The sequence below is a fragment of the Triturus cristatus genome, chromosome 7 (assembly GCF_964204655.1).
Source record: "Triturus cristatus chromosome 7, aTriCri1.1, whole genome shotgun sequence".
Taxonomy (NCBI): Eukaryota; Metazoa; Chordata; class Amphibia; order Caudata; family Salamandridae; genus Triturus; species Triturus cristatus.
In genome coordinates, this window is record NC_140590.1 from 756,822,302 (window position 1) to 756,845,196 (window position 22,895).

The 22,895-nt window shown below is 46.4% G+C and overlaps 1 protein-coding gene across 2 annotated transcripts in view; it reads left to right on the top strand.

Moving 5' to 3' along the window:
* DNAH17 (dynein axonemal heavy chain 17) overlaps positions 1-22,895 on the top strand; it is a 14,992,541-nt gene that overhangs the window by 14,195,557 nt on the left and 774,089 nt on the right. For both annotated transcript variants that reach the window (XM_085617470.1, XM_085617471.1), the window contains 2 exons: positions 12,085-12,276; positions 12,371-12,550. In XM_085617470.1, coding sequence (XP_085473596.1) covers positions 12,085-12,276; positions 12,371-12,550 — 372 coding nt within the window. The remainder of the gene's footprint in view (positions 1-12,084; positions 12,277-12,370; positions 12,551-22,895) is intronic.

A 22,895-nucleotide genomic window follows, 5' to 3' on the forward strand; every position in this document is an offset into this window, starting at 1 on the left:
GCTGCTTTGCTCAGGATGCAATTCCTGTATTGGTTTACTCGTTTTTGTCATCTTATTACGCCTTATAGTATCAAACTTCTTTGCGAGGGTATAGATCTGGCCTCTGTCATAGTCTTGTTTGTCTCTAATAAACTTTTGAGCTTTTCTTTCTTTACTGGTGGTTTAAAATGTCTTCATTCTTTCCTTCATCGCCACTTTAAACTCTTTAATCTGATCTTGATCTTCCTCTTTGCTTAAGAGATCAAACAGTGCCTCTGTTTCAGATAGAATTTTCTTACGATCTATATCAGCATACTTTATTAGTATGGCCAACATTCTTCTTGAGGCATCATTGTTATTGGCAGCCCACTCGCGTAACATATCTGGATTAGGCTCTTCATAAGTTGGGATTACCATTAAAAGTAAACCGCTGTACTTCTAAGTAGCGCTGTAGCGATTTAGATTCCCACCATTTCGAAAGTTCTGAACGCTGAAGTTTTTCTAAGCGTTTCAATCGGGTATTCAAATCATTCATTCCTCTATCTTTAAGAGTCGCCCCTGCGCCATTGGTTACTTCCGTACACCCATCATTAAATATCTGCGAAGCTGCTTCTTTGCGTTCTTTTATCTCTGTGGCTGACATGTTTACAACAATAAGTTGAATTTGAATCAATCGCGGGACTTCCTGCTACAACCGCAACCGCTTGTACTCTTGTGTTGTCAATACACATTCACATCAAGCTTCGCTGTCTACCTCGTCGCTTCATTCAGAACCAGGATTACTGCAGTGCTCCAGCGCTGTCCTCTCCTACGGACTGCGCTTCACACTTTAGTGCCTTTTTCCTCAGAATAGACGACTCAAGTCACTTGCGGTAAGGGGCAGCAGCAGCACAAAGATTCCTCAGCACCTTCCGTGTAGAATCTGCCACCTCCTGATCGAGAGCTGCTTCATTGTTAAGGGAACCCACGGAAGCGTGTTCCGTCAAATTTTTCACCAAACTCCTCCCAATTTCTTGAAGGAAAACTAAGACTTGTGCGGTTGTTAACGCGTTTATTCAGCCACTTGTCTATATATATATATATATATATATATATATATATATATATATATATATATATATATATATATATATAACAACAAATGCAGCCCTCCATACGTCAAGAGCTGGGTATTTGAACTGCTTTTAATGTAGAGTAGAAACCATAATCCTGTAAAGAGGAATGAAAGCATTGCCAGCTCATAGGCTGCATTGCTGAAAACTTGTGTAGAAAGTTGAAAAGCTAACTCATAGAAACACATAGAAAAAACTGGCACCGTGCCTTTAAGGCAGCCATGACCCCTAGGGGTGACAGGTCAGTTGTTTTTTCCGGCTCCTTCAGTCGGGACCCTGGTTACGTCAGCTCTCTGTTTTTCTGATTTCTGTCAGAAAATATCTCCTGTTTTTTTGTCAAAATCTACGCACTTCAACGTCTTTTGGCTTTTAAAGTAGGTTCCTACTTCTTTTTTTGAGAGAGTTGAGCATATTTTTCCTCTCAAAAATGCCATCTCTTTTTTACTCTTGCCCTTCCTGTGGCAAAAAGAAGGCTAGATCAGACTCCCATTGTGTCTGTATCCTTTGCCTTCCTGAGGATCATGATCCTAAGACTTGCCAGCATTGTCAGTCCCTGTCCAGGCGTACTCTGAAAGACAGAGAGAGGATTCGCTTTATGGACTGGCTGAGAAGGGAAAAGCTCCTTCTAGAGGCAGGTCTCCGGTGAAGAAGAAAAGGAGAGAGACAGATCTTCATCCAGAAGTAAGGTGCCAGTCTGCTCTACTTCAACATTGGTATCGGCGCTGAAAATACCTTCACCGACAGTGGAAACATCGTCGAGAAGACCATCGACGGAGGGCTCGCCGTCGAGAGAACACCGGTCATTGAAGAAGACTGCAGGTACGTCACATCCTCTGCCGCAGTCAACCCGGCCATGATCGACGTTGAGGAGTCGTTCTCCGTTGGTGCGGGCCCGCACAACGTCAAGAGTTGGATCTCCGTCACCGCCGTCAGTACGGTGTTTGACGTTGAGACATGCTTCGCCATCGCCAGTAAAGCGGCGATCGGCATCGAAGCGGACGTCTCCATTGCCGTCAACCAGGCGGCGGTCAACGTCGAGGCAGGCCTCGTCGCCAGGTGCGAGACATTTGATGTCCAAGTGGACACCACCGTTGTCGTTTACCAGATAGCGTTCAACAAGGAGGGTCAAATCTCCATCAACGACGAAGAAGGATTCGTTGTCGGGACCCAAAGTGAAGTATTCAAAACGACGTTCGACATCGAGGCAGCTGTCTCCGTCAATGTCGATGAAGAGCACGACGTCGAGAAGGAGTACTCTGTTCACACTCCTTTGGGTTCTCCTAGACGCTCCGCGTCGAGGGCAAGGTCAATGGCTTCAACATCAAGACATTCGACAATGAAGCACAAAGAGAGGTCGACGTCAAGAGGAAGATCCCTCTCGAAAGACTCACCGGTGCTTGTAACATATAGTCGTTCGACGTCGAGACACTCACCATCGACGTCGCATCGTTCCTCCAGACGCCGTTCAGCCTCCAAAAACCGCATGGAGTCATCAGCTTCTGTTACAAGGTCTCCTTAAGTAATTTCAATGAGAAGCTCTTCTCCGTCTCCGGAGGCACGAAAATCCCCTAGGTCAACCTCTCCACGAAGGCAGAGGTTGCCTTCAGTTCATCTGTCGCCAAGATGGCTTCTTCCCGTCAGCCACTGGCAGAAAGATCCTTCTGGCCAAGCTCGACGGCCTATGGACTACTCCAGTCCACTGCATAGATCTCCGCTGGAACGGTTGGTGCAGGAGGTGGACAGATCACCTCTTACTCGGACCAGGGATCGCCAAGACAAATCTCCGGAGCATAGATCAGCTCATGCTCATCAGAAAAGAACAAGAACCGTCTTGGTCTTCCTCTTCAACTCACTCCTCAAAAAGGGACTATTCACCTACCCTTACGGATAGCCCTCCCTCTAGAGTGTCACCTATCGCTGACATCAATACATTTCATGATGTCCTCGCTAGAGGAGCGCAGAAGCTGAACATAGATATGGCAGCACCTCAAGATTCTACCTCTATCATCTTTGAGACTCTCCATCAATGGTCTGTGTTTAGACCTTTGCTCCCACTGGTCCCTGGTCTTCTCCAACCAGTAATGGACGTTTTTTATCACCCCATCCTTAATTAAAGCAGCTCCAGCGAGGATTCAGAAGAAATACAAGCCGGCAGAAAAGGATCCTTTATTTGTAAAATCAGATCCTCCACCGGACTCAGTGATCATCGCGGCAGCAAAGAAAACTCATGCTGTCACTTCTTCGTGCTCTGTCCCTCCAGACAAGGAGAGTGGAGCTCAGGATTCTTGGGAGAGAAAGGTATGCGGCTCTGCAGCATTCTCCCTGAAAGTATCTAGCGCTGCAGCCCTGTTGGGCCGTTATGACAGGTCTTTATGAGACTCTTTGGAGCGTTTTAAGGAAAAGCTGCCGAAAGAGGATCGCCAGGATTTTGCGGAGATTCTTCAGGATGGGGCACTTGTTTCTAATCAGGTGATTAGCACTGCAGCAGATGGGGCTTCTCTGGCAGCTCATTCGTATGCACAAGGAGTATGTGCACGGAGGTCTTAATGGCTATGCTTAACAGCTTTAAAGCCGGAGTCCCAGCATTGAATTTTAAATCTCCCATTCTCCTGCAACTATCTTTTTGGTTCCCACACTGATGAGGAAATGGCCAGGATGAAGGCTGAGCTGAACACGCTGATGGTGGTAGGCTTGGAAAAGAAAAAATAATTCAGGCGTAGATACAGACCTTACAATCGCAAGAACTACCATCAGAGGGTTCAAACCCCTCAATGGAAGCAGAGGCTAAACCAGCAATCCAGGTCTCAGTTCCAAGTCTGTAGATCCACCAGAGACAGAGGAGGACAACATCAACAATCCTCCAGCACAGCCAAGACTACAGGGAAGCAATGGGTTTCTGCTTCCTCTAGCGCTGTTGCCCACTCCAGTGGGAGGAAATATTATGAATCATGTGGCAGAGTGGCGCAAAATAACCAAAGATTGGTGGGTGCTAAATATACTGAACAATGGATATGCGCTTCGTTACCGCGCACCGCCAAAGAACATTCCTCCGGTAAAATCACACCCCCACCAACTAAAATTGCTACGTCAGGAGGTGTCTATCCTCTTCCAAAAGTTGGCCATAGAAGAAGTTCCTCCTGCTCAAAGAGGAAAAGGAGTCTATTCCAGGTACTTTCTGGTGCCAAAGAAAGACCAAGCGCACAAATTCAGACCTATCCTGGATCTTCGATCTCTGAACAAGTTCATCCAGAAGGAGAAGTTTAGCATGTTGGCCCTACATCAAATGTATCCGCACCTGCGGAAGGGGGATTGGATGTGTTCGATAGACCCCCAAGATGCGTACTTTCACATGCCGATTGCTCCACGTCATCGCAAATTCCTAAGATTCATGGTGGGTGCCAAGCATTACCAGTTCAGAGTCTTACCGTTCGGCCTAAAATCTGCACCAAGGGTATTCACAAAGTGCATAGCGGTGATGGCCGCAGCTTTACATCATCAAGGCCTATTTGTGTATCCGTATCTGGACGATTGACTGTTGAAGGGTTTGTCCCCTCAGATGGTGAAGGAACACTATCGAATTTGCCTAAATCTAGTTCACCGCTTATGCCTTCATGTGAACATGGAAAAATCTGTCCAAAGCCTACTCAAACTCTCCATTATCTGGGTGCCACCATAGACTCCTGCGTAGGAAAAGTGTTTCCTTCGGAGGAGCGACTGTTATCAATGAAACAGAAGTGCAACTCTCTTCTTCATGCACACCAACCATCAGTACAAGTGGCATCTCTTCTAGGGTCGATGGCCTCTTGCATTTTTCTAATCCCCAACTCTAGATTTAGAATGAGACCGCTGCAGCAGGATCTGGAAGACAAATGGGACCAATCCTCAGGACATTGGGAGAATTGGATTCTCCTTTCCCACACTGCGAAGTCATCCATGATCTGGTGGACTCAACCGAAAAATCTACTAGTGGGAGTTCCTTTCCATCAGCCTCTCCCAAAACAATTCCGGATCACGGATGCATCTCTTCAGGGATGGGGGGCACACATGGGTTGTCTACAGACTCAGGGCAGATGGTCGAGCACGGAGCAGACCTACCACATAAACATGTCAGAGCTGCGGGCAGTTCATCTAGCCCTCAAGGCATTACATCCATCGATTCAGTCCGAGTTGATACTGATTCAAACGGACAATACAACCACCATGTATTACTTGAACAAACAGGGTGGAACACATTCTCGCCCGCTGTCACTGGAATCCCAAGTGATCTGGCCAGTAATCTCTTGATCACAGCGGTGCATCTGTCAGGAGAACAGAACGTGCAGGCAGACACTCTCAGTCGGCACTTTGAAGAACAAGAAGACTGGGTGCTCAATGAAGAGGTAGTGGCAGACATCTTCAGTCAATGGGGTTATCCATCCATCGACCTCTTTGCAGACGATCTAAACAGAAAATGCCACGCCTTCGCGTCCAGATTTTACTGGCCAGGAACAAGAGGGAATGCTCTTTTGATAGACTGGACCGGAACATTTGCGTATGGCTTTTTCGCCTCTTCCTCTCATCCCGTAGGTGGTGACCAAGCTCATCCGATCCAGGATGAAGATGGCCCTGATAGTACCAAGCAGGCCTTGCAAATATTGGTATCCGGACTTATTACAACTCTCAATATGTCCACACAGGAGGCTTCCGTGCAGACCAAAATGGGCGGGAAGATTCTGCACCCCAGCCTTCCCTCTTTGAGCTTGGCAGTCCGGCTCCTGAGGTCCTGCAATACGGACACCTGAATCTCCCTCAGGACTGCATGAACATTTTGAGCGAGTCAAGGAGACCATCCACAAGGAGCTCTTATTCTTTTAAATGGAAGAGGTTTTTTTGTGGTGTATGTGTAATGGTTTTAGTCCTACTAGTGGGCAGGAGGAGGTAATCTTGCCTTACCTTCTTTATTTAGCCAAGTCAGGTTTGAAGTACTCTTCTATAAAAGTTCACTTGGCGGCTATTACAGCCTACAGAAATTCACCTAACCAACCTTCCTTCCTTCAGCTCCAGGTGGTCAAGGATTTACTTCAGGGGTTGAATAAAGTTTTTCCTCCTGTCCGACATCCTTCTCCTCCTTGGGAGTTGAATCTTGTTCTGTCCAAATTAATGGGCACTTCTTTTGAGCCCATTCATAAAGCCACTTTGCAGCACCTAACGTGGAAAGTTGCTTTTCTAGTAGCTATTACGTCAGCACGCAGAGTTAGTGAAATCCAGGCACTCTGCTCTAAGGAACCGTACACGGTTTTCCATCACAATAGGGTGGTTCTGAGGACTCCCCCTTCTCTCCTACCAAAAGTGGTGTCTGACTTCCATGTTAACCACACAATTTCTCTTCCCTCTTTTTTCCCCAATCCTGCTACACCAGCAGAAAGGTCTCTTCACTCACTAGATCTCAAGAGGGTTCTCAAATTCTATTTGAAGGGAACAAAATCTATTAGGAAGTCTGACCAATTGTTTTTAAACTATGGTGTCTTCAGGACAGGTTTTCCAACCTCTTTCCAGTTAATGGTAGAAATGGGTATGAAAGCAATATTGGATCCTGGAAAGCTATACATTTTGGAAAAGTAGCCATAATTCTGAATTCAGCAAGGGGTCATTTGTGGAGATCCTTCAAGGTTTCTTTATAGTAACTAACAGTTGAATATAGGAAAAATTGAAAATTAGTTGAAAAACAGCCATTTGTGTCAACGTTTTCACCTGTAACTTCTTCTAATTATGACAGCTGTTTGAAAGCAATATACCGTTACATCTGCTGGACCTTTTTGGTTGTGGGGATATAAAGGACTTGTAGGTTCACCAAGAACCCGACGAACCAAGAGCCAATACCTGAGCAGCGTCTTGCAATAGTTTTTTTTAATTATGTACCGGGTATATAGCAATTAATTTGGGAAAATATATACATGGAAAAATCGGTATGAAAGACACCTATGTATTTCTGAAATTGGAACAAAATATAGACTTTAGAAACAGTAGATATTTGCACATTTCCGAAATTGTGAGTACCCATATTAGCATGAGAATTATAGGTCATTTTTCAAAATGACTTCTTTTTTACACATTGTCTTTCATTTGGAAGTCAGAAATGCATCGGAAGTCAATAGGTAATAACAGTTGCTCTATAATTCTGTGTTACCCTAAGATTCCCGATAGAAATGGTACCTCACTTGTGTGGGTGGGCCTAGTGCCCGCGACAGGAAACGCCCCAAAACGCAACATGGACACACCACATTTTCACAGTGAAAACTGACCTTTTTTTGCAAAGTACCTAGCTGTAGAGTTTGAACCCTAGCTCTGCCGGCACCTAGGGAATCCTAGCAAACCTATACATTTTTTTTAAAGTAGACACCCAGGGGTATCCAGGATGGGGTGACATGTCTGGCTCTCACCAGGTTCTGTTACCCAGAATCCCTTGCAAACCTCAAAATTTGTAAAAAAAAAAAAAAAAAAAAAAAAAACACACACATTTTCCTCACATTTCTGTGGTGGAAAATTCTGGAATCTCAGAGGATCCACAAAATTCCACCCACCCTGCATTCCCCAAAGTCTTCCGAGAAAAATGGTACCTCACTTGTGTGGGTAGGCCTAGTGCCCGCGTCAGGAAACGGCCCAAAACGCAACGTGGACACACCACATTTTCACAGTGAAAACGGACCCTTTTTTGCAAAGAGCCTAGATGTAGATTTTGAACCCTAGGTCTGCTGGCACCTAGGGAAATCTAGCAAACCTATACATTTTTAAAACTAGACACCTAGGGAAATCCAGGATAGGGTGACTTGTCTGGCTCTCACCAGGTTCTGTTACCCAGAATCCCAGGCAAACCTCAAAATTTGTCCAAAAAACACATTTCTGTGTTGAAAAGTTCTGGAATCTGTGTGGATCCACAAAATTCCACCCACCCCGCATTCCCCAAAGTCTTCCGAGAAAAATGGTGCCTCGCTTGTGTGGGTGGGTCAAGTACCCGCGACAGGCAAAGGCCCAAAACCTATTGAGGCGACATCAAAATTACCCATCACAAAACAACCTGGTTTTGCAAGGGAGGGTCCCATGAGTTTTTGGCCCCGGGCTCGCCGGCAATCTAGGGAAACCTACCACACCCACACATTTCTGAAAACTAGACACCCCGGGGAGTCCAGCTAGGTATGGCTTGCGCGGGTCCCCCAACATTTCCCTAGCCAGAATCACCTACAAACCTCAAATTTAGCTGAAAAAAATCACTTTTTTCCCCCCAAATTTCTGTGTGGGAAAGTTCTGGAATCTGCGTCGATCCACAAATTTCCTTCTATGCAGCATTACCCCAGGTCTGCCGATAAAAATGGTACCTCACTTGTGTGGGTGGGTCAAGTACTCGCGACAGGCAAGGGCCCAGAACGTATTGAGGAGACATTAAAATGACCTATCACAAAACCTGGTTTTGCAAGGGGGGTCACCTGGGTTTTTGGCCCCGGGCTCGGCGGTCATCTAGGGAAGCCTACAAAACCCACACATTTCTGAAAACTAGACACCCCGGGGAGTCCAGCAAGGTATGGCTTGTGCGGGTCCCCCAACATTTCCCAACCCAGAATCCCCTGCAAACCTCAACTTTTGTTGAAAAAAAAAAAGTTTTCTCACATTTCTGTGTGGGAAAGTTGTAGGGTCACTGGGCTGACACAAATTTCCTTCCTTCCACCCAACGTTCCCACAGATCTCACGATAAAGATTGGAACCTCACTTGTGTGAGTAGGCATAGTGACTGCAACAGGAAATGGCCCAAATTGTACTGTGGAGACTTCAAAATTATCTCTAATAAAACTACCTGGTTTTGGGAGGAGGGCACTGTTTTTTTGGCCCTGGGCTCACCGCCATGTAGGGAAACCTACCAAACCCACACATTTCTGAAAACTAAACACCCTGGGGAGTCCAATGAGGTATGGCTTGCTTGGATCCCTACCCAGAATCCCCTGCAAACCTCACATTTAGCTGAAAAAAACAAATTTTCCACATATTTTTGGGTGAAATCATTGTGCCGGCACAAATGTCCTACCCACAGTGTTCTCCTTAGTGTCCCGACTAAACTGATTCCTCACTTGTGTGGGTGTCCAATGCAGAATTGGCTAAAAACTTATTTTTTTTAAAAAGTTAGCTCTTAGAATTCCCGGTGCTATAGCCTTAATCCCTATGTTTTGGGCTCTTCCCAGTGAAAGGTCCTTGCCCTACCCACACAAGTGCGGTATCGTTTTACTCGGGAGACTGAGGGGAATGCTGTGGGGTAGGACATTTGTGCCGGCACGGTGATTCCACCCAAAAATATGTGAAAAATGTTTTTTTTCAGCTAAATTTGAGGTTTGCAGGGAATTCTGGGGAGGAAAACGTTAGGGGATCCACGCAAGCCATACCTCGCTGGACTCCCCGGGTGTCTAGTTTTCAGAAATGTGTGGGTTTGGTAGGTTTATAGATAAACAACAGGAGAGAGAGGGAAGCTACTAGGGCCACTCTTAATCCCCCTGGTTAGTATTATATAAACAACAAAAGAGTGTATCCTACATAGGAAAAGGCTAGCAAAAAGACTCACTGTGTTTTAAAAGAACCCTCACTCGGGAGACCTGGGGGAACGCTGGGTGGAAGGAAATTTATGGAGCCACGTAGATTCCAGAACTTTTACACACAGGAATTTGAGAAAAAAGTTATTTTTTTCAGCTAAATCTGAGGTTTGCAGGGGATTCTGGGTAGGAAAATGTTGGAGGACCCACGCAAGCCATACCTCACTGGGCCCTTGCCTGTCGCGGGTACTTGACCCACCCACACAAGTGAGGTACCATTTTTCTCGGAAGACTTTGGGAAATGCGGGGTGGGTGGAATTTTGTGGATCCACACAGATTCCAAAACTTTCCCCCACGGAAATGTGACGAAAATGTGTGGTTTTTGTTTTACAGATTTTGAGGTTTTCAAGGGATTTTGGGTAACAGAACCTGGTGAGAGCCAGACAAGTCACCGCATTCTGGATTCCCCTGGGTGTCTAGTTTTCAAAAATGTATAGCTTTGCTAGGTTTCCCTAGATGCCGGCAGAGCTAGGGTTCAAAATCTACAGCTAGTCACTTTGTAAAAAAAGGGTCAGTTTTCACTGAGAAAATGTGGTGTGTCCATGTTGCGTTTTGGGCTGTTTCCTGTGGCGGGCACTAGGCCTACCCACACAAGTAAGGTACCATTTTTCTCGTAAGACTTTGGGGAATGTGGGGTGGGTGGAATTTTGAGGATCCACACGGGTCCCAGAACTTTGCATCACAGAAATGTGAGAAAAATGTGTTTTTTTTTTTTAACTAAGTTTGAGGTTTGCAAAGGATTCTGGGTAACTGAACCTGGTGAGAGGCACACAAGTCACCCCATCCTGGATTCCCCTTAGTGTCTAGTTCTCAAAAAAGTACAGGTTTACTTGGTTTCCCTATGTGCCGGCTGCGCTAGGGACCAAAATCCCAGGAGATTGGGGTCTTCTGTCCCCAAGGGAGGGCAGAAAGACTGTAATTGTTGCTTGGGGTGGGGGCATTGGCATGCCCGTTATGGGTAGCCCCCACACTAATTTAAATTGCCCCAAAAAAATACCCTGGTGTCTAGTGGGCTTTTGCCCCCTCCCGGGGGGGCAGATTGGGAGCGCCTGCCCCCATCTTCCCCCAGGGGGGGCAGAAAGGCTCTAACTTTGGCAGGAGTGGGGGCATCGGCATGCCCGTTTTGGGCAGCCCCAACCCTAATTAAAATCCCTGGCATCTAGTGGGTTTTGTGCCTTCCCCCCGGGGGGGGGGATTGAGGGCTACTGCCCCCATCTGCCCCCCAGGGGGGGTCAAAGACTGAATTTGCCCAATTTGTTTGGGGGGAGCAAAGGCCCTTGCCCAAGGGGCTGCTCCCCCCTCCCTGGTGTCTAGTGGGTGGATCCCTGTGTGGGGTTACCCTCCTGGGGCGATCCCAAGCAGGAATCCACTGGAGATCACCCCTTTCCAATGATATCTTTCCCGTCTTTCTACGTGCTGAGATAGCCCCATGAGCACATAGAAGGTGGAACTTAAATGAGCCTAAAGGCTCATTTCAGTTTCGGTTTCTATGAATTGATGTCAGTGCGACATGTGCGCTGATCGACATTTCCTAGAAACCAAGGGGTGCTCGGGAGCTGGGGAAGCTCTTCCCCAGCTCCCAAAGCTTTGGGGCACAAAAAGAAATCCCTCTTGTGCCTGCACCAGAGGTATTTCCTATGCCATGGTGTCTGATGCGTGGGAGCCGTCTGATGCACATGAGCACCTATGCATCAGACAGCTCCCGTGCATCCGACCCATAGAAGGGGTTAAATGTTCAGTTTTAGGGCGGATACTGTAAAATACTCTGTATGTTTCCCTCTGTGGCATCAGCACGAACTTGATTCTAGGATATGCCCATGCAATAACAAGACTAAGCAATCCATGATGCATTTTTTTTTTTTTTTGTGGCTACTATGTGTTGTACACAAAAAGATCTCTTATGCCCTTTATGAGACTTGGAAAGATACACTCTTGCATGCAGGATTATCATGATCTACGAACTTTGATTGATGACGAAAACTGTCATTGTGTTGGTATGTTTATCCAAGCTATAGTATCCTATAGGAAGACAATGTAGTGGACTGATTTTATTAATAATTTACTGCTAGGTTTTTAAAGAAATGTTATCTAGCAGTATGAGATGTAAACTGATTGTGATCACTACAAATTGGCAAAATGTCATTTAATGAGTTTTTAATAATAATGATGGTTATGAATTGAGATGTTGCTTCTTTTGTATGGAGAATTTGTATGATAATGTATAATCTGTACGCTTTATGGCTATTTCTCATTGCCGAATTTAGTTTCTGAATCTGATAACTCCACAAGAAAAAGTATATTTCTAGTAGAAATCTTACAAAGATTGTTATACTTATTTTTTGTGCTTTCTTGTTTAACTAAATTCTTCTGGTTCTTTCTTGTAGGACACTTTGGAGATGTGTGTCAGGGAATCTGAATTCAAGGTCATTCTGTTTTCACTTTGCTATTTTCATGCTGTGGTTGCTGAGAGACGTAAATTTGGAGCTCAAGGCTGGAATAGAACTTATCCTTTTAATAACGGAGATTTAACAATATCTGTCAGTGTGCTCTTCAATTATCTGGAAGCCAACAGCAGGGTATAACATTGAATTTCCAGGGAAAATATCAGTTGTTATCATTTTGAGGTGTATGACAGTAATCTTACTCTTACTGACTCCTGCCTTTCCTTAGGTTCCATTTGATGACCTGCGATATCTTTTTGGTGAAATAATGTATGGGGGTCACATCACTGACGACTGGGACCGCAGGTTGTGTAGAACATACTTATCAGAGTACATCCGTACAGAGATGTTGGAGGGAGATATGCCGTTAGCACCAGGTTTCCCAGTTCCACCAAACTCAGATTACAAGGTGAGAACGGTCCGTGAACTACTATTGATGCAATTTCTTTTTGTTTTTGGTTGTATAACCTTTATTCGACAGAAAATGTCATAAAAGCTATAGAAATCCATTTTTAAGAGAGAAGGACACACAAAATAAGTATTACATGTAACATCATAAAACTTGTATGAACAGACAATACAACATATTGGCCTGTTAAGCCCTTGGCACAAAAATACACTTGTTATATTCAATTAGTTAACAAGCATTTGCAATGCAATAGGTCTTGCATTTACGCGAGTTTGAGCTATTGGCACTGTAAATAACAATGCCTTATATTCATGTTTGGGTTTTTAAAACAAAATAAAAGGCATTGTCATTTACAATGTCAATAGCTTAAAGTCGTGTAAAAGCGAGACCTGTTGCATTGCAAATGCTTGTTTTGTTTGTTTTTGGTGAGTTTAGAAATGTGTTGGGTGACCCAGGCTATGTTGCTGCTTGGGTCACTGGGTCCCATGAGGATGTTGTGTTTAAAGGCCATGCAGCCGCAGAGGCATGGTCAAGGAAGCTGTTCCAGCAGAACCAAAGTGCTTTCAACTGCTTTTTTTAAATGTACAATCCTTATCAAAGCTATAACAGTCTTATTTCATTCTGCATCCTGGGGATGATGTTTGAGGCATAAGAGTAGAATGGCGGGGAGCAGTGTGTCACAACCTGGTGAAGACGACTGAGATGACTTCTCCTTGGGCTCTGGTTTGACTGAAAGCAAGGAAGTCATTCTTCTGATGCTGGGCCACCATCCTTGGTTCTTCTTCCAAGACCAGTCCAACTGTGCTTGAGCTGGTCTTTGAAGGGACAAAATGGAAGCTGGGAGGAAAGCTAGAGTCTAAAACTGTGCGATTCTCGCAAGCTCCGTTAGACTATTTCACATGCTCAGCCCTCTAAACTTTTAGCAAGTAGATTGTCACTGCCACTCGCCACAGAGCATGAATTGGGACATATTAGGAGGCAGGGATGTGGGAGAGGGGGTGCACTGATTGCTGAAGGCTCATGGTAACGTGCTATGGGGATGATGTAGGACCATCAGAGTGCTGGGGTCTCCTGACATGTGGGAAGCAGGACATTCTTGCACGGTTCATATCCATCGCTATGTGGTCTCTTGTGGTTATCCTCATTAGAAGCTCCTCCTCTCCCATTCCTCTGGATTATAAGTTAATATGGCTGCCTCTGCTTTGGCCTCCTACCCAGGAGGAGAAGGGCCCAACTGGAGGTTAGCTAGGCCAGAGTTTCTTCATCCTCGTGTGGACGACACCTGTAATTTCTTGAGGCAGACTTGCTGCATCTATTCCTTAGGAGGATTCTAGTCTACCCTTCTCTTCCTCTACCCACTGCTACAGTGTCACTAGCTGCCCTCTCCTCTGCTTTCTGCCATTCCCAGACTAAAAAATGCCAGAGTGCAGACACCTGACGATAGCCAAGCTGCCAACCTAGCCGGAGACCCACAATGTTGCCCTAGCCCTGACATACAAACAGATGGGCAGCAAAGGCGCTACTGCACATCTGGAGGGCAGGGGTCTTGTCATCCCCATCCAGATGGGTCCTGTATGGCCAGTTTCTCTACTTTGAATGGACCTCTGCTGAAAGGAAAACAAAAACAATATCACGCATTTATGTATTTATTACATATTTATGAGTTCTATTTCTATCTTGACCTTAACCAAATGACTGCAAAGTGGTTCGGCCCGAAGTCACTTGGGGTTCGGCCCGAAGCCCCTAGGAGTGAGGTTCAACTTGGGGGAGAGGCAGTTCTAAATTGTTACCGATATTTCCTGCAAGTACACAAAGGATTATTGCAGTTTTGTCTTCAGTTCATCTTTGCAGCCATATCTTCCTTGGATAGTGTTCCTGCAGTCTAGCAAACTGTTTATTTTTAGGAGAATGTTTCCATTTTGGGGTCGCTTGTCAACATCATTGTCCTTTTCAGAAAGTGTCACTTATTCTAGTAATTCTCAAGGTGAAGAAAACCAAAACATCCCAGCTATGCACAGTGGCGGCTGTTGACATTTAAAATGGGTGAGGCATAAACGTTTGGGGTGCCTTATAAGTAGCAAGCGAGCACGGAATTTTCTTTTACTTTTGCCATGTCAGTAGTTTGAAAAAACCCCCATCAAACCCATGTGCACAGAATCACAATTGCAACTGGACCACGAGACCGCTGCCCTGTGCGCTCTGCAGAGAGGCCGAGGATTGGATGGCTGTCAAGATTTCTGAACCTATTATTCACTCACTGACAAGCACTGTGAGAAACTCTCACAGTTGGAGAGCTCCAGAGCTCTCCAGTGGTGCGAATTCGTTCAAAGTATGCACTGTGCAAGAGTAGTGAGAAACATGGAAAAAATACCGAAACATCATCGTTAAAATAGCTAACACTTTTAGGGAATGCAGCTATGCAAGATTAACGCATGCAATGTAAACCAGAACTAAACCACTGACCTGAACATTTTCAAGTTACTTTTAAATGTTAAAAATGCTTACATTTTCTTTCCTCGATGCAGCTGCACGCGGCGCGCCCTCGGTCGCCATGTCTTCCTGTAGTACCTTCTCTGCAGTACCACTGCACTCTGCCCATGTGTCTCGTCGCACAGCATGGACTGCGTCACACGTCACTTAAGGTCCGTCTAGCCTGCATCTCTTTTCTATTATGTGCTGGTGTGCTTTCTAACTTACATTGTGTAACTACAGGGCCCCTTTATCTTTCGTAACTTTGACATATATTATTGATATAGCAGATATTGTAGTTTTTTTTAGCGCAAATGACGTCATCAGGGCTAAATGTAATTTGACATCACTTACCGTGAAGGCCTCAGCAGAAAATATATATATTTTTTTTTTTTTATTGAGCAGAGCCTTGGTTCAAGAAATACATAATAGACTAAAAAACATTCTTACTGACATTGAGAACCAGTTTCTAGAGAAACAAAAAAATGTGACAAAAAGCTAGAAAAAAAAGCAGCAAATTGTGTTATCATTCATGGAGCAAGTATCAAATCTATCCAAAGGGGGGGGGGAGGAGCCTAGCGCGCAACCAAGATGGACGCGTAGGCACAGAGCTCCCGAGACCCTCGCAGCCTCCCACGTCTATCCTGACCACTATCCTGTTATCTTGAAGGGGTAACATGGGCGAACTGATGCTGAGGTGGCTCCCGTTCTCGGAATTTCGATCGGACTTCGGGAATTGTGCCTATGTGACTTCCAAGATTGAGGCCAACACCGTGACGCCGCCCCGAACTCAAGTTGGCATTGTTCCCGAGTTGCAGTTGAACAACAACGGGCCTGGATCTTTGAGTTGGCTCGCCACTTTAGTTTCACTTTCGGTCTCGATTCTCCTCCGCGAGTCCGGTAGCGGATGTGCGCAGAGGGACTGTAACTGGACTGGACGGCGATCGCTGGCCTGAGGGGACTGCCAACCACTGCCTGGTGCGGCCTCCCCAAGGAGATCCCAGCGCCTCACAGCCTGCGCTGGATTTTGCGGTCCCGCTGAGTAATGACAGGCCGGTCAGACAAAAGTCTAGAGCGACCCGGAGAGGCGGCTATGTTCAAACTAACAACATGGATCGTTACGCACAACAGAAGGGATCCCCCGGTTTATCGAGTGGACCCCCAGACGGGACCAAGGAAGGCTCGTCTTCCTCGACGGAATTGACACTACAGGACGTCATGGGTGCCATTGATGCCATGAAAGCTGCTGTCGGCCAACAATTTGATTCCTTGGCCCACAAACTGGACACTGTGTTGATCGATATCAACCTGATTAGAGCGGACTTGTCAAACTAATGAGAAGGTCAAATCGCTGGATCTCATGACTTCAAGCCTGACTACTGATGTGTCTGGCCTCCAGACCGAGGTCCACAATCTGCGTACCTCCAACGATCTCTTTGTTAAGAGACTGGAGGATTTTGAAAGTAGGGCCCGACGGAACAACGTGCGCATCATCGGTGTGCCGGAGCAATCGGAGGAGGAATCGACCGCTCTATTTGTGGAAGACCTGATTTTGAATAAACTTGCGCCGAAAGGACTGAGTAAATATTTTATGGTTGAACGGGCCCACAGAGTTCCGGGAGGTAAACCGAAGCTGGGGGCTCCACCGCAACCTATCATTGCCAGGATCTTTAACTTTAGGGACTGGGACGTAATTCTGCAGACCTCCCGTGTGAATCACCCGACGAAGTACGAGAATGTGGATATTAGCTTTTATCCAGACTTCGCACAATCGGTCCAAAAGCAAAGAATGAGCTTTCTGTCTGTTAAGCGGCGACTGAGGGACATGGGCCTAAAGTATTCTATGCTCTTCCCGGCCAAGTTGCGTGTTGAATTAGCAGAACGGACCTATTTTTTCGATCGGCCCGAGGCGGCTGGGGACTGGCTGGACACTCTGCAACGTCGCCGTAATAATGAGGAGCGGACCGCGGACGAGGGTAGCGGACCGGAAGGACGACTGTGAGCGCTCAAGTGCTGATTCCTGGACGGGATCGTGTTCACCTCAGACTTTGGTTTGATGTTATTGTATTGTGTTCTCTTTCCTTCATAAATTTGGGGGCTGCGGGGTAACTGGTGAGACTCTTCCTCCTAGGGGGTTTTTCTTTTCGTAGAGTAGGTTTGATGTTGGGGCGACAGGCACACTGCAAGTTTGGGGGGCTGATTGGTCTTGTGCAGGGGTGCAGGGTGGGGGGGTGTGTGACGGGAGTTGGGTGGGTGGGGGTAGAGTTGTGGGATGGGGGTTGTTTTAGTTTAATACAAGGCAATTGGTTTTCTGTTTCGTGTTCTCGCTGTAGCTGGGGGAATCTTTGCATCGGGGATGGGGGGTAGGGGATTACGTGTGTTGACGTGGAACGTCAACGGGTTAGGGGATCGATTGAAGCGGGGGGTGGTGCTGCAGTACTTGAAGCGTCTTTCGCCCGATGTAGTGTTACTGCAGGAAACACATTTAATAGGACAGTCCTGCCAAGCCATGAATAGGAGGGGCTACTGTTTGGTCGCTCACTCTGGTTTCACTTCTGGCTCTAGGGGAGTGGGGATTCAGCACTATGGGGCTTATGGACTGTTGGAGGTTGCTGGAGGTTGCTGCACCCGGGGCTAACCCAATATACGTTTCACTCTGGTGCCCACGGCTCTTTATCTAGACTGGATTATGTGCTGATGCCGGCTGCCCAAGCTCAGATGATTAGGGAAGTTACACACCTTGCCCGAGGCATTTCAGATCACTCCCCACTGTTCTTACACCTGGAGGTTGCCTTTGGGGCGACGGGGAGGGTGGTGCCGATTAACCCCTGGTATTTGCGAAACCCCAAAACTCGTGCTCTTTTGGTTAAGTCACTGGATCATGATTTTGCAGAAAATCAGGGGTCAGTCACTTCGGCTGTAACCTTATGAAAACGCCTTCAAGACGGTCATACGTGGGCAGGCCCTCTCCTAAAAATGAGGAGGTGGTGCGCCTTGAGTCTGACATAGCTGAGTTGGAGGAGGATCTGGGACGGGGTGTCACGCGTGACAAGCTCCATACCCTCCGCCTTAAGCAGTCGGACTATAGGACGCTGGTTACTGATGCTGCTAAACACATGAGCCGCGAACAACAGGGACGCCTGTATGATGTTGGCGACAAGGCCGGAAAGTTGATTGCGTGGCTGGACAGAAGGGAGAGTACTAACCGAGTGGTTCCGGTGATTGTGCGTGTCGATGGTGTGAGTGTGACGGAACCTGCGGAGATTGTGAATTGTTTTGCGGAGCACCTTCGTGAGGTGTACTCTCGGGTCACTGATAGACCTGAAGAGGACTCTCACCTACTGCTGCGAGATATCGCGTTGCCGTGTCTCTCTGACGAGGATAGGGGTTTGATGGATGCCGCATTGACAAGTGATGAGATAGCTTTGGTGATTCGCTCTGTTCGCTCCGGTAAGGCTCTTGGTCCCAATGGCCTTCCAATCGAACTTTATAAGCTTCGGCCTGATAAGTTGGCGCCGTATCTCCGGGAGATGTTTATTGCGTCCCGTGATGTCGGCTCCCTTCCCCGTGACCAACGCCTTGCCACTATTGTGGTGATTCATAAAGAGGGAAAGCCACGCGATCGCTGTGCGTCATATAGACCTATATCGCTTCTGAACGCTGAACCAAAGATTCTCGCCAAGGTGTTGGCTAACCGCCTGATTAAAGTTATCGGAGACCTGGTTCATCCGGATCAGTCTGGTTTCATTCCACATCGTAACACCGCTCTGAACTTGCGGCGCCACCATGGAGTTTTAGCGAGAGTGGATTCTTTACAGGAGCCTACCATTTTGGCGTCTTTGGACGCCACAATGGCGTTTGACACGCTGGAATGGTCTTATCTCTGGGCGGCGCTGGCTAAGTTTGGTTTCGGGCCTGGATTCATCGGATGGGTGAAGTTGCTATATGCGGATCCGCTGGCGCAGGTGGTGGTGAACGGTAGAGTGTCTCACTCCTTTGTGCTTGGTAGAGGCACACAACAGGGCTGCCCCTTGTCCCCACTTCTTTTTGCTCTCGCGTTGGAACCCCTTGCAGCATGGTTGCGGTGGGAACCCTCTTTGAAAGGTATTCAATGGACACCGACCTTTGAGGATCGCGTGTCACTCTATGCAGACGACATTCTGCTCTATCTTACATCCCCGCGGAGGTCCTTGATTGTATTGTTTGATGTGTTAAACTCCTTCGGTCGCAATTCTGGGCTCATTATTAACTGGTTGAAATCCTGCGTTTATGTGCTTGTTGGCGATCCCCCTCTTCTCCCCCGCGGGTGTCCAATCCCGATATCGCATTCCGGATTCAAATATTTGGGCGTCTATATGTCATTGAACCCCGCGGTTCGTTATGCTCGGAATCTATTGCCCCCGCTCCAACGGCTGAAGGCCGATGTTGCTCGCTGGCGGAAGCTTCCACTTTCGCCGCTCGGCCGGGCGGCCTTATTCAAGATGATGTCTCTTCCGCGTTTCTTGTATGCCTTACAGAATACGTTAGATGTGGTGCCTGCGCGGTATTTTAGTGAAGTAGAGAGTTTACAGAGACAGCTGATCTGGGGTGGACGATCGCGGATTGCTCTCGCTAAATTGACCCTCCCGTGGTATGACGGGGGCATAGCTCTCCCAGACATCCGGAGGTACTACTGGGCGTCCCAGCTGGTGGCGGTGAATCATGGGATGTACGGCCCGGCTGTGAATCCTGCCTACGAGATGGATAAACTACTGTTGCCAGGCGGAGATTACAATAGAGCGCTTAATTCCACGTCTGGCGGTGTCAAGTTGACGGGTCTCACGAACTCAGCTGTATATGCCTGGCACTGTGCCACTGCTGCTACTAGCTCAGTTTTCCTTTTGATTTGTTTCCTTGTAAAAAGATTTTGCTCCAATTGTCTAACCGCCACACGGTCCTTCCTTTTTTTCACCCGTTACATTGGTTTGTAACAGTTCCCTATATGTACTAGAAACAGTGCGTTTTAGGCTTGGTCTTGCTGTTTTTCATGTATAAGTCTATACATATGTCTTTCGATATCCCGTGAGCGGCAATTACTCACTTATTGATTAATTTTAATTTAACTTCCTCTGGCAACCTTAATCATGGTGCCTTTTTGTTCGCAGTATGTGGCGATTGTTGTGACAGCACCACTCTCCTTTTCTAAATGAAATTACCGTCCTTCAGGTACGTGCCTTTCTTTTTTAAAATCAGTTATATCCTAATTACGCTGATACGTAGTCCGTTATAACAATGCTACAGCCCCTCTTCTTTAATTGTTGCAGAATTCACTATCATAGTAGATGCTGGCTGTCTGCGTACGAGAGATGAGGAATCTATTTCCAATAAATTAAATCGTTGTCCCAGGTGAGCTATCTTGCCGCACAAGGGAATTTAACCATTTCCTTGACATGTGACACACACATTGCCCTGACACCAAATTCTTTGCGCTTACAGGTTCCCAACCTATTCTCTGTCCTGATGAAGACCCCCTTTTGATGCATAATAATTGGCACCACCATATAGGGTCGAAACGTCGACGTTGCTTGTCCTATGCTTCCGTGCAAATCCACATACAGAATAAGGAAATCACAGCCTACAGTGGTTTATGTACTTCAAGTTGGATCTGACTGTTTATTATTATTTCTATGTATTGTCTATTGTATATATTTGTGACATGTGATTTTTGTTTAAGTACACATTGTTTCACTAACTGTATAATTCTGTATGTGTTTTCTGGTTGGGTCTCCCTGTAAACACTTCGGTGTTTCTATATGATAATTAATACAATTCCATCCAGTAAAACGAATCCTTTTCTGTTTCTCTGGTTTTGTGTGTGTTCCTCGCTGTTCCCCATTGTATTCAGTACATGTCCAAATAAGTTTGCTTGTTTCCCGACAGAACCAATGTTTTTTGCTTTCACCACTGCTGCTACTGGCTGGAAGGGCCGTCTGTCTTGCGCGACTCCACTATATGCTTCAGATAGGCTGGGCGGCCTGTGGAGGACGAAGGGTTTTGAGAAATGGGATATGATTGGCATTTCTCGGGTGAGTGATCTTTGGGCGAGGGGTGCTTTTAAGACGTTTGAAGAGCTTAAGGTGGAGTACAAGCTGCATGACAGGGAATTCTTTCGTTATGCGCAGATTCACCATGCATTGCGCTCGGCTTTCCCGACTCCAGGGGCTATCCCTGAATCTTCTCCGTTGGAGGACCGCATACTCGATGGTTATCTCCCTGATAGTACCATCTCCCTGATTTATAAAAAATTGATTACAACTCGTGCGGACCTCCTCACGCATCTGAGAGAGGTCTGGATCGCCGATTGGCTGGAACTAGATGACGAGGATTGGACCGCCGCTATAGCTTCACCGAGGGAGGTGGCCATACCGGCTCGCCTTCGATTTGTACAGTTGAAGTTACTACACAGGGTCTATGTTACTGGCCCTCGATTGCTCCATATGGGGTATTCCGTTGATGGTTTGTGTAGGCGCGGCTGTGGTCTTCTTGGTACTTTTCTTCACATTCTCCGGGAGTGCCCGATGGTGGCGCATTTCTGGGCTGCGGTGCATGCAGTAATGGAGGAGGTGACGGGGGTGGCGTTGTATCCCGAGGCTCGGCGATGTGTGTTGAATGTATGGGAGCCGACTGATTGCAGGGTGGAACAAGAGCGCTGGGTTACTCTGGGCAACATGATTGCCAAGAGGGACATTGCACAGTTGTGGGGCTCCCATAGGCCGCCCACGGTGTCGAAATGGAAGGAAAATATGGACTGGTGTATGTTCAGAGAGAAGACGGTGTATGTGGCTAGAGGCAAACCTAAGGCATGGAGCAGGATGTGGGGACATTTGCACCCCCCCCTTGGAGGTCACCTTAGACATACCATTGTCCCCCTAGCTGTGATGTTCCCGGTTCTTACTGAACTATACGAATGGTAGTTGGCCTTCTTCCTGCCCCCCCCGATTTCCTCGATGTGAGTTGGGGTATAGTATATTGCGTCACTGTTACTGTCCCCTGCCTGCGAGGGCACATGCTTGCGATAGCGGAATCTTTGCCTTGTTTTTGTTTCATTTTGTTTATTTTGTTTTAACAAACAGAAAACGAAACCTTCTTGTTGATCTGATGGGTATTGGGGACGTTCGTACCCTGTTCATGTATGACCTGCCCATGTCTTAATTATTGAACTTGATATGTAATTTCTGTCATTGGTAATCTTTTTACACTAGCGGCTGGCCCCTGTGGTTGTAGGGCCATGTTTGTACATATTTCTTGTGTTAAATAAAGGTTTAAAAAAATAAAATAAATAAAAATCTATCCAAAGGCACATCAGCATTAAGAAAAGCTCCTGGTGTACTTAAGTTCCTTTTTAACATTTTCTCATACCATTAACCAAAGTGCAAAATGCATTCTATAAAGTGCTTGAGCTATTAAAGTGCTAGTGCTTTTAAAGTGCAATGAAAAAAGTGCTAGTACAAAAAAGCTGCTACATTAGTTAACCAACTCAAGTGCTATGATCTCTCTTTAAATTCTTCCAATTCACCAAGAAACTTCCAATTTCTTTCGAATTTTTTGTATGGCCCCTACTCTCTTTGCATAAGCTTCCTCAAATTTTCTGGTCCTTTTCATTTTATTGTACCATTTCAGATGGGAAGGTATTTCCCGAGATTTCCAATTCTGCAAAATTAGGGAACGGGCCACCATACATGAAATAAATAGAAAAGTCTTTTCGGATTCGGATAATAACCTTTCGTCGCTACTAATCCCAAAGAAGACCGCTTCGGCCTCGAACAGAATGTTCTTACCGATTGCTTGCCCGATATCCGAAAAAATTTCCTCCCAAAAAAACCTAAGTCCTGGACAT